At 38.5% G+C, this 11,877-nt stretch overlaps 1 protein-coding gene across 1 annotated transcript; it reads right to left on the minus strand.

Annotated features, from left to right (window-relative positions):
- Window positions 1-234: 234 nt before the first annotated feature.
- On the minus strand, window positions 235-9,720 carry galm (galactose mutarotase). The gene is made up of 9 exons (XM_062430951.1): window positions 9,699-9,720; window positions 9,278-9,472; window positions 8,734-8,888; window positions 6,267-6,380; window positions 6,060-6,152; window positions 5,659-5,740; window positions 3,642-3,792; window positions 3,385-3,559; window positions 235-1,221 (listed from the first exon to the last, which is right to left on the minus strand). Exons 1-9 carry the CDS (start codon window positions 9,700-9,702, stop codon window positions 1,144-1,146), a joined length of 1,047 nt encoding a protein of 348 aa, XP_062286935.1. The 5' UTR covers window positions 9,703-9,720; the 3' UTR covers window positions 235-1,143.
- Between the last annotated feature and the right edge of the window lie 2,157 nt (window positions 9,721-11,877).

Raw genomic sequence — 11,877 nt, forward strand, 5'->3', positions numbered from 1 at the left:
CAGGATATAAACATTTTCTATATTCTGTTCATCTGTCCCATGTTTTACCACTCTAGAACCTTTTTTGTTTAATTTTTTATGGAAGTGCAATAAACAGATTGATGTGTAAGCAACATGCACTAACTATACTCATAATAACACAATTTCAAATTTATCATCTTTTCTGATGCAGAGACAACTGTAAATGTGTGTTTTCAGTCTCTAATTCCTGTGATTACAGCAACTCACCAGTCATTAGTATTTAAAAGTATTATTTATTGGTTTGAATTATTAGAAAAATAGCACAACACAAATATGGTTATAAAGGATAGAGATGATGTCCATTTCCAGAAGGTGGTGAATGGTTCTACATTGGAATTATATGGAATGATTAGAAAATGATTTACAATGTGAAATAACAATGATATAGTGATACTAGAATTGATAACATTTTAAACTAAAGTCATTTCAAAACTGGCAAGAAGCAGAAACTCCACAAGAAGATCCAGATTGTGGCAGGAAATAAACCAACTGAAACTGATCTACCTGTGAGGCGGGTGGTATCACTGTTCCTTCTTCAGTCTGTGAAACTGTAAATGTGAAACAAAGGCCTCACTCTTCCCTGCTTGAAATGCAGCTGCAGTTTCATACTAACTGTGAAGTCTGTTTCAGCCCCTACTGTCAAACCACCAACCTCAGGAAGTCACAGAGCCTGGGTCTGATGGAGATAAGTTTCCTGTTATCTCCAGCTCTGAGGCAGTGACGTTCACAAATTCTGTCATGTCGTCACTGTGTGATGGATATGAGGTTGTCATGGCAACCCAACAGGTCTCTTTGCAGAGTAGTAGGATGCCCTCTCACCCAAATCCGCCTCCTTACCTCCTGTTCTAGGAAGAGTTGAGCTTTTGTAAAGATGCTGAACACACACGGGTGAAGACTAACACACAGCTCGATTATTTTAAAAATTGCACGAGAAAGACAGACAGATCACAATCAGTCAATAGGGAAGGACTAATCTGATGCTATAAACAAAAAGCTCCAGTTAGTCGTTATTAATTAATTTGATTAATTAGTGTACTTTTTTTTTAATTAATCAAGTATGGCACAAAACCAGTTATCTTCTTCAAAGGTCCACAGCTGGTAGACAGAAATGTTGACTTCAGATCACACAGTGGTGAAGATGAAGCGAGTGATGTGTCGGTATTCCTCACCAGGACGCAGAAGACAGTCAGGGAATGAAGCCTAAAAACACACAGTAAAAATAATGTTATTTTCCTAGTATTTCTATTATGAACAGTGGGGTTCTATGGGGTTACCTGAAATACAGATGTGATACGGCAGATTTCCGAGGCTGACATATAACTGTTATTATGTATATGTACGGGGACAAACAGTCAATATTAATTTTTGAATGGAAATTGAAAACATGGCCTGATGGATAATGGTACTGTGCTTTCTCTTCAGTACCACAGATAAATAAATGCTGTCTGTCACCTGGTTATAAGTTAGTTACATTTTCTGATATGTTCTGATACTGATACTTTGGTTTGTTGCTGTTTCCACAATGTAAAAATGCTTGTCACACAAAATCTCTCTTCAGTAACACTCTGTTTAATGGAATTGATGTACTAAATTAATCTACAATCGCATGGAAAACTAAAGAGGCAGCAATAAAACAACCACTAAAACAGGCAGGCTGACATGCTGACATTTGGAAAGAGGTATTAGTATCACTAACTAAGTATGAACCCTGACATTGATTTTAACTGGCTAGCTTCAGTATTTATATGCTATATTGTAATGTAGGCTGTTTGTCTTCCTCTGGATGTTTGTTAAAGGAATACATGTGAATGATGATGTCTTAGCTGCTCATCTCAGGCTAAACACAAACACTGAACAGCTTCTGAATGATCACACTGCTCTGCAGAGTCTGCAGAGTGAGCAGCTCAGTTCAAACCAGAGCTGTTCACAAGTCATTTTTTACAAGTCCAAGTCAAGTATCAAGTCTTTGAGCTAGAGTCCAAGTCAAGTCTCAAGTCTTTGAGGGTCAAGTCCAAGTCAAGTCTCAAGTCTCTGGTCAAGAGTCCGAGTCAAGTCTCAAGTCTCTCGCCAACACTAATTCAAATTCAAATTCTGACCTTAGAGCTGTACAATCTTTCATCCTGATCAGTTAGCCTTGCGAGCACCTGCCCATGTCTGTTTTTGTGGTGTGCTGTCACTGAAGTTTGTATGTAAGTATCTGTTTGTATGTTGAGATGTCCTCTCCTGAAACTGTTACCAAATTTACCTTCGGCTATTACCTTGACCTAGACCTTGATATAGGACAGTATGAACATGTATCAATGGTAGGTTCACTATAGAGAATCTACTGCAATGTGATGTGAAGAAACATACACTAAGAATTATTTCAATTCCATAACTGTATTTTCTTCAACAAAAAAATATTTATATATATATATAAAATGACCATAGTTAACGCAACGTTGTGTTTTTTAATAATTAGTAGCGGAGCCACTAAGTTAGTGGCACTAAGCATAATAAGAGTTGCAGTGGTTTCCTGTTTGAGCTTTCAAAATAAAACCTTTGCTATTGTGCGCTTCTTATTATTATTAACAAACAAATTTGGGGCTTGTCAATTACGGGAGAAATGACGGGAGGGCGGCGGGAGATGGTTTCGAAATATGGGAGAACCAGGGAAAAGCGGGAGTGTGAAGGCATTGTATCCAAACGTAATGATCTGAGGCACTCCTGCTGAACTTGTCGCACTCGCCATTGTCAATGTCTGATACTGAAGATGAGCGCTTCACACATGGCGCATGCGCGTGGCATGACGTTGGTGTTTACTTGTAGCTCAGAGCCAGAGATCATACAAAAAGATGAATGACAGATAAATAATGAGAATAATAATAATAACATGAAATAAAGGTTGTTCGCGAGTCTCGAGTCTCGAGTCGAAGTCAAGTCTGAAGTCTTTTGAGGTCGAGTCCAAGTCGAGTCTAAAGTCACAGTTTAGTGAGACTTAAGTGCAACTCGAGTCCGAGTCGCGAGTCCGAGTCCCCAGCTCTGGTTCAAACACACTTTATAATGACAGTTAGTATGTCAGTTTGCTGTATCACCGCAGAACAGAGAGATGGGCACTTTGTGTTGATCATTACAGTCTGGCCTTTGGTAGAGATGAGACCAATTAATTCTACAAGCCACCATCTTTCATGACTGAAACACATTTTGTGGCTGAGCAAATGTAAGAGACTGTGGTTTGAAGAAGAAACTATTTATGAAGCGTAACTTTAAGGGTCAATATATTGTTTAACACTTTGTGTTTAGAGTATTGTTGGACTGAGTTAAGTTAAACCATTCTCAAAACTATTCCCAATAACTGTGTGTTCTCATCAATCACTGTCATACCTGGTTAACAGCATCAGGCCAATTCTGAGTCTCCAGGCAGAAGGAGCTGTGCTTCCCGTACCTAGCCCCACCCTTTCCTACTATGGAGCCATCCAGGAAGTTGGCTGTGTAGAACTGGACCCCTGGTTGGCTAGTTGAAACCTCCAGGACACGCCCACTGGCTGGGTGACACACCCTGAGATGAGTCAACATTATGAGACAGTGAGTTGGACATGTGACTATTAAAGACAAAGCTGTGTCTGTGTGTGTATGCTAACCTGGCAGCATGTCTCTCTGTCCAGGGGTCTCCAGGTGATGACAGACAGAAGTTGTGATCAAATCCTGGACATGGAACTTCCTTCAGCCGAGAGCCAATCAGAACTGGCTTTCTGAGGTCAAAAGGCATTCCTTCCACTGCTCTGATCTCTCCTGTAGATATAGATAGAATGGTTAGATTATTGCTCGGTGATTGTGTATGGAGATTAGATAATGACTACATAGACAATCAGTTCTAAGAAATGAGGAAAAGGAGCAATTTTTGGGAGTGAATTAAGTAGTCAGTGGTAGCACAGAGGTACCACTAACCTTTGCATACAGCCGTGGGTATGCAGGGATTGAACATAGCACATTTTTAGTTCTTCAATACAGATACAGAATGTGTTTTTTATATATATATATATATATATATATATATATATTGCCCCAGGTTAGGACTGAGTCAGGTTTGACCAAACCCCTCTTGCACCAACTGCAGCCTCAACTCCTCTAACTATTATTTGATTGATTGTCTTTTAGGCCGTTCACAAAGCACACAGACTGGGAAAATAAGCAGGACCAACTTGTTAAGACTTGAATATAGTCCTATATAACTGTAACTGTCTTGTTCTAATCTTCAGTCCTCGAAGTGGATTTTAATTCTAACACAGAATCTGTGATATAAATAAACAGTCATTAGCTCCTCTGTCTCCAGGGGAAACCAAAGCTAATTGCAGAGTAATGAGTATGTTTGTCTGACAGAGCATGAAGGAACACACACCCACACAAAAGTACCAGTGCCCTTGCTTCCACACTTCTGTATTGATGTCGAATGAAGGCACACAATTCTAATTCTAATTTACTAATTCAAGCTTATAATGAACAAACCACATAATAGAGAGGGATACAACACACACATCAACTTTCAGTTATCTCCAACTATAACAACAGGCAACAGGACCTGACCTGTGGAAATAAAAAGAGGGCAACAGAAAGAGCAGGGAGTGAAGCACACACACATGCTGCTGAGTAGCTGGAAGTCAAATATGTTTCTATTTGTATTGTAATGTGTATTACATTTTTTAAAAACAGACATACTTATGTGTGCTATTAAAATACGCTTGGCTTGGTCACCAGCTGTCCTGTATGTGTCACTAATAAGTGTTTGCTGTAACGCTGGTGGGCAGCTGTCAGTATAAGATGTTTTTTATAGAGCAGATGATATCTGGTGTCTTCATGTACCAAAATTGATTCTGATGAGTAAATCTCACAGAGGAGGCTGTACAGTTTTTGGTTGGTTTACTGATATGACTCTTCTCAAGTTGGAATTTCATTTAGGTTACCAAATGCATCAACAACTAACAGCTGTCTTATGGACACAAGATTATAATGAACATTACATTTTCCATGGTATGAAATATCACAAACACAGCTAATGATATAAGTTTATATAATTGTATGATGATCACAAGACATAAATGATAACTGTAGTCAGATTGAGTCTGACATTTACATGCACTGTATTCATTTTGTGATTTTTAAAGATTTTATTGGCACTATTTGCCTTTTTTATTTGTGGTTTGCAGGAAAGACATGAATGGAAAACATAGAGACAGAGAGGGTAACAAAGGTTCCCAGCTGAAATAAAGATGAAGAAACTGCAGTCATACAGTACAGAATGCATCTTAACTAAGATTACTGCAGATGTGATCACTTGTGTACTTACTTTTTATTTTGGTATTCAAAAAATGACATTTCAGTCAGTTGTAAAAACAGTTTTTAATGGGAGCAAAGTCATGTGAAATGTTTTCAAAGCAAACATTAACTTTGTATTTTTTAGTGTAAGTTTGTAGTGATGTGTTTTATTTATAATGTACAAATGGTAAATGTCCACTGTGATCTGCAGATACCAGACAGTACCATGCTGTATAACTGTCTGCAATAGACTGCTGCTGGATAAGGCACAATTACTGTGGTAGGCCAACACATTCAGCTTTAAACGGCATTTAACTGAATATAAGTCTGTTTGATATCTTTTACCTGTAGGAATTGATGTGTCATCCACTGGGAGGTAGGACTGAGCACTGATGGACACTTCCTGGTCATAGATGTCTGCTGCAGCCTACACACACACACACACACACACACACACGCATGCACGCACATACACGCACACAACTCAAGTTTACCCATCTTCCCAACACACATATATACCAAGAAAGGAAATGAAAGAGAGACAGAAAACAGAGAGAAAAAAAGAAAAAGAACCCAACCAACTTTCTCCCATCTATTCCCTGCACTCTCCACTTAAATGTCTTTCATTATACAGAATTAATTATAACAACTTTCCTCTTTCACATCCCCATTTCCTACCAACCTTCATTAACAACAGCAGTGGAAAACTGGATGAAGAAATACTGTAGCTGATCATGTATTCTTACCTGTCCTGCCAGATTGAAGTATGAGTGGTTGGTGAGGTTGATCGGAGTGGTTTTAGTGCACTTGGCTTGATATTCAGCAGTCAGAGTTTCGCCCTGAACAACACAACTCAAATCTTACTGGATGATACACTGGCAGTGTTTCATCTCTTTCTATGCAAAAATCAAACCTCTGGACTCTAAAACTGGAATTATTTCAGGTGTGTTTACCTGTAGAGTGTAGGTGACGGAGACCTGCACCTCTCCAGGATAACCCTGGTCTCCATCTGGACTGGTAAGACTCAACTGTACACCACCTTCCACTGCTGCAGCATGCCAGATAGCCTGAAGAGGTAAACACATACATGTTATACAGTAAATACACAAAGGATTCAAAAAACAGAAGAAGCCATGGATGACATTAATCTATAAACAGGTTAGGCAAAATAAAATATTGAGTTTACAGATAGCACAGAGATAGCTGCACCTCATATTGTGTTTAATACTGAGACTTATTCAAAATTTGCAGTGGTGTCAGAAGAATGTCTGTAAATGTTCTCCTGATATATTTAACATCATTCTTAACATAGAATGTTTATAAAAAACTATTTTATGCAGTCCCTGATTTATAATCCACTTCTTTTTTTTCCACTGATGATGACATTTATTATTACATTATTACATTAATGTCTCCCGACTGCCAGGTTCCAAAATCTGGGGGGATACAAGTAATTTGTCATACCCCTAGGAGTCCTCTTAAATGCCACTAAAAGTTCAATTCACAAAGCTGCTGAGAGTCATTTTTAGTAAAGAACTGAGAGAACTAATGGCCATGTCAACATGTCCTGGTTTATACTTCATTCACTGTGCCACAGCCACCCATCCTTGGCCTCACCAAAGATGGCTGCAGCTCTGAATCACTTCAAAAGTGGTAATTACAGGACGCTGGTGCATTCAATTATGTTGCTCTCTGAGCAGTGAGTGTACTGCACAATCTGTCATCTAATTAAAGGACCAACACATAATATATTTACTAAACTAACTCATAAAATGACCGTGATATGTTATCACAAACTAAGGGAGCATGCCAAGTTTAAATACTGGCTTCTTTAACTATAATACTACAGTCAGGATGTTCTCCTTTAAAATGTCCATTCTGGTGCAGAATGTCTGTTTTTGTTTTGGCCTGTATGATTGGCCCACTGCTCATTTAACCTAACTATGGTGCTAGCATGTCATTATAACACATTACAACTCTCCAATATTTTTGGAATTTGGACTGCAGTGTCCATTTTAAATCCTTGCTGTCTGTGTTAAATATTCCTCCTTTAAAATATCACAACATATTTGATGTCTTCTATATCAATTCAGGCAATGCAATAATAAAAGTATGTGTGTTTTCGTCTCATGAGGCAGTTTATCTAAAATTAAATCAATAAATATAATTTATAAGCCACTGGACCTCGGTCACTCAAACAGACATTCACAGCCAGACACCGACACACACACACAAACACACAGAGTCCTCATAATCTACTGCGTGTAGTGTGTGTGTGTGTGGTAGTGAGTGGAGCAGTTAATTGAATTATTAGTAATTACTCAATGGTGAGTACAGTTTATCCCTCAGGCCTGCTGAGCACATTGCTGCTTAAAAGCAAACCAATAAAGAAAGGCTCATTAGTGTCATTTATGTTAAATATTTAATTTGTCAGCTGCTAACAGACATCACACATCTGCTGAACATCACATTATGATGTATGTAGAATGGTCATAACTGGCAATCTAATTCTTATTCACGAGAGGGTTTGGCATGTGACTTGTTATATGTTCTGGAAAATAATAAAAACAATTCAACAATTTGAAATGTTTTAGATTTTAGAAAAAAAAGAAAAAAGAAAAAAAAACACTATAGAAGCATATTGGCACAGGAACTCCTCCAGTGTTAAAATGTTAAATGTTAATCTCCTTTCTTATTTTCTGTACACCAGTGATGTGCAGATCTATGAGTTTTGCTGGTGAGATGAAGGTGAGGCAAAAATACTGCATAAGGTGAAGAAGAGTCAAAATGTGGCCTTTTCAGAGACATAACTCAGTCAATCTGAACACAGATATAAAACACATATTGATATCATTCAGTGTGACTTACACTTTCTGAGGATATCATTAGGGACCGAGCCGAAAGGCAAGAGGGCGAGGCCTCCAGAGGTGTCCTGCCCTTGTGCTGGATCACCTCCTCCTCCCTTTACCCCTCCCCCGTGCAAAAGTTGTTTCTGTGTTCCTATGTTGTAAAATGTGCCTATATGTGCTCATGTTGCTGGGGTTTTTTTCCCCGTTCCCACACTGTACTCCCACACAGAGCACAGTCTGGGAGCTGCCTTTTTCCTCCTCCTCCTCTCCCCTCGTTTCTTTCCTTTTCCTCTTTTTAAAAGCTCAGTCATCCGGTTATGTCTGTCTTATTATATGTATTGTATGTTGTATATGTACGGACGGGATGATTGCTGTAATTTCGTTGTATTTCGGTACAGTGACAAATAAAGCCTATATGGATATTGATATTGATTGACATGTAACTGGCCAAAGAATCACTTGTAAAACAAGTAATAGGAAACAAAACATGTAATATTTCGACTTTGGTATTGTATGAAGTTACTGCAAACAATGAAATGAATGGAAATGTAACAAACTCAGTCAGTCTTACCTTATTGAAGCCTCGCAGCCCTCCATGCAGTGCATTAGGTCCATTGTTGATATCTAGTTGGTATTCTTTTCCCTCCACTACAAAGTGTCCTTGTGCAATCCTGTTGGCCACACGGCCCACCACAGCTCCCAAATACCTCTTATCTGACACATAACCTGAAAAAAACAACAGGTTACACATACAACACCAGCAGTTCCATTGTATGACTGAACTTGTGACTGAAATTCAAAACAAATGTTACTCTGTTACTCTGGCATGATGATATACAGCGAGTCAATTCTGAAACTCTTCTACCAGATAATCAGGCTTACTCCATGCAAAATATTTGATTTCATTTAAAAAGAGCAATAGTTTAAATATCATAAAACCTTAAAGCATTGTTTTGGTTTACCTGGCCTGAGATGTACTCTAGTATCTGATAACAGGCACAGCTCAAACTAAACAACAAACACAATTTTCAATAACGGTCTCATTCCAAAGGTTAACTATTTTAATTTTTGTATGCAAATATTGCATACTGAAAGTCACTCATGTTATCTCTTACCTTCCAGGTCATCATAGCCCAGGACAACATCTTCCATCTTCCCATCCTTCCCTGTGCTCCACACAGACCTGATAATTGCACCCAGGGTGAGAATCTCCACCCGCACCTGGGAAGATTTGAGGAGCCACAGGTCCACACTGCCCAGGCCAGACACCTCTCCCCACTGCTGATGGCTAACCTGAGTCATCTTGGAGCCTGTAGTGAGCAGGACAGGACAGTAGATATCACCTTCACATCATAGTTAAATCAATCACATCCTTCTGAAAAAGATCCATCAGCAATCAGTAAGTTATTGATTATTCTGATTTAGTTACATTCACACTAAAACTTAACGGCTACATGTTAAATTATATTGTTAGACTGCGTTTCTTTCTCTGCAAATCTGTGTATTTACATGCACGTCCACTAACAACATACTAACACATGCTCACAGGAAGAGGAACAAAGTCTGCAGTTAATAGTAAAACGACAACCTAAATGTTTACATTGAAATCAGCGACTACGACAGAGCTTTAACATCACTGTCTCACCTCTCAACACTTTATCGTTAGAGATGTCATGACTTCCTCATGTTTACGCCACTGCTTCCAGTCCGTCACGGGTCTAATAAGGATGTAAGTTGCGCACGCGTGAACTGGTCCGCCCTGGACAGCTAGGTACGGCAAGACTACTTGGACAAACCACATGTTGTTATCGCTACACGATGTGAATGTCAACCTGGGGCCTGTTTCAGGAAGCAGGTTTAACTAACTCTGAGTTAAAACCTTAACTATCCTAGGAGGCAGACTGTATGTCTTGCTCTTCATTCTTCATGATGCACAGTATTTCTATTGTATCAATATGTTTACATTTTCAATTGTGATGCAGATGTGTTGTGATACTCAATGTAATTATAACATTGGTTTCTGTTCGAATTGTGCCTTACCTCCTAATAAAATATTAACCAAAAAAAAAAACCTTAACACTAGGTTGACCGACTCTGAGCTGTCAAACTCAGAGTTTTCGGTTTCAGAACAGCTGATAACAGTTAGTTCAATCAACTCTGAGTCAAAGTAACTCTGAGTGAAGCTCGTGCATGAGGAGATCAACCCCTCATCAATGGAGCACAGATAACATGATTCACCATGGCAACAGGTGAAACAAAGGGCTCAGTCCTCCTACTTCTCCCCAGTGGAGTTAGAAACATGAATGAATGCAGATAATGAGTATATACTTAAGAAAAAAAGCAATACAGTAGCAGCAGCAAAAGAACATGAGCTGACGTGGCAGAAAATTACCAACCGAGTCAATGTGTGAGTATTAATGAAAAAAAAAAAAAAAGAAGTTTTGTCTCGAGTGTTCCACTTATTCAACATTTATATTCTGTGTATGTGTTTGTGCGTGGCACATTTAATATTCATGCAGACCCCAACAGGTAGAAAACGCAGGCCTACTGGGCAGCAACTGAATATGAAATATATAAAAATATAGCTCAAACAAGTCAGGTGTAATTTCATTACAAGCAGCTGTGATGTTGTTTAGCCTGCCCTCATTAAACAACATTCAGTGGTACATTCAACATGTGATATATTTCAGTACTTAGTGAAATCTTCTAAGCAAAAAAGAGAGTACATTTTTCAGTCATCCCAACACTACCAGTATCTATTTAATATTGTATATTTGAAAGCAACACCTAAATACCTTTATACATACAACACTACACAAGTGTAAACGTTTCAGTGCAAGAGTCACATTTCTTCGCAGATTCACACTCTGAATCGCAGGTCCTCGCTGGAATCGAACCAGGGACACTGTCACTATGAGACATGCGCATTAACCACTTAGCTATCAATAACTTTCAAACATTACATGTCTGACAGCCTGACAGACGGTTACTTTGGTAACATGCTCAGTGTCACAGATGTTACATATAAAGCCACACATGGGTAATATCTGACACAGTCACTCTCCACTTTGGTTTGGTTTTCAACACAGGTTCATTTCATTTGCAACCACACCAAACAATTTAGTTGTAGTTGATGTCCATTTTGTTTTCCTCTTGTGTGTTATTTGGTTTGGCCAAGCCAGTATATACGTGCTCCCTTATGTTATTATGTGGGGTCAGTTCTGTTCAGTTAACATCTCAGTTTCTTTGTTGTTATATTGAGTATAGTAATATTTTGTTGACCTCTTTTATAGGCCTAGTTAATAACTTTTCCTTGGTTTTTGTAAAAGTTTTCATTTTTTGGGTAAATAAAAAACCCTACTTTTCTAATCTACATTCCTGTCTCCTCCTTGCCTCACTGCTTGGTCCCTGACAGTGTGTGACACACAACTGCAGTAAAAGCAGAAGTAAATATTAATGGACATTTGTTAAGTTTAGTTATGATTATGATTACATTTGATTATGATTATTTCATATGACAATGTCTGGTGCCTGTCATAACATAGTTTCAGTTTATTTCAACATACATACACAGACACACATGCATAGGATATACTGTATAGGGGAGACTGGGGTAAGATGAGCCATTTTTCATATTTAGGATCACTACATCAAGGCAATCTTAGTTTCAACTAATATATCTGCATATATTTCAGGATGTTGTGCATCCCTTCAA

Source organism: Scomber scombrus, chromosome 12 (assembly GCF_963691925.1).
Source record: "Scomber scombrus chromosome 12, fScoSco1.1, whole genome shotgun sequence".
NCBI lineage: Eukaryota > Metazoa > Chordata > Actinopteri > Scombriformes > Scombridae > Scomber > Scomber scombrus.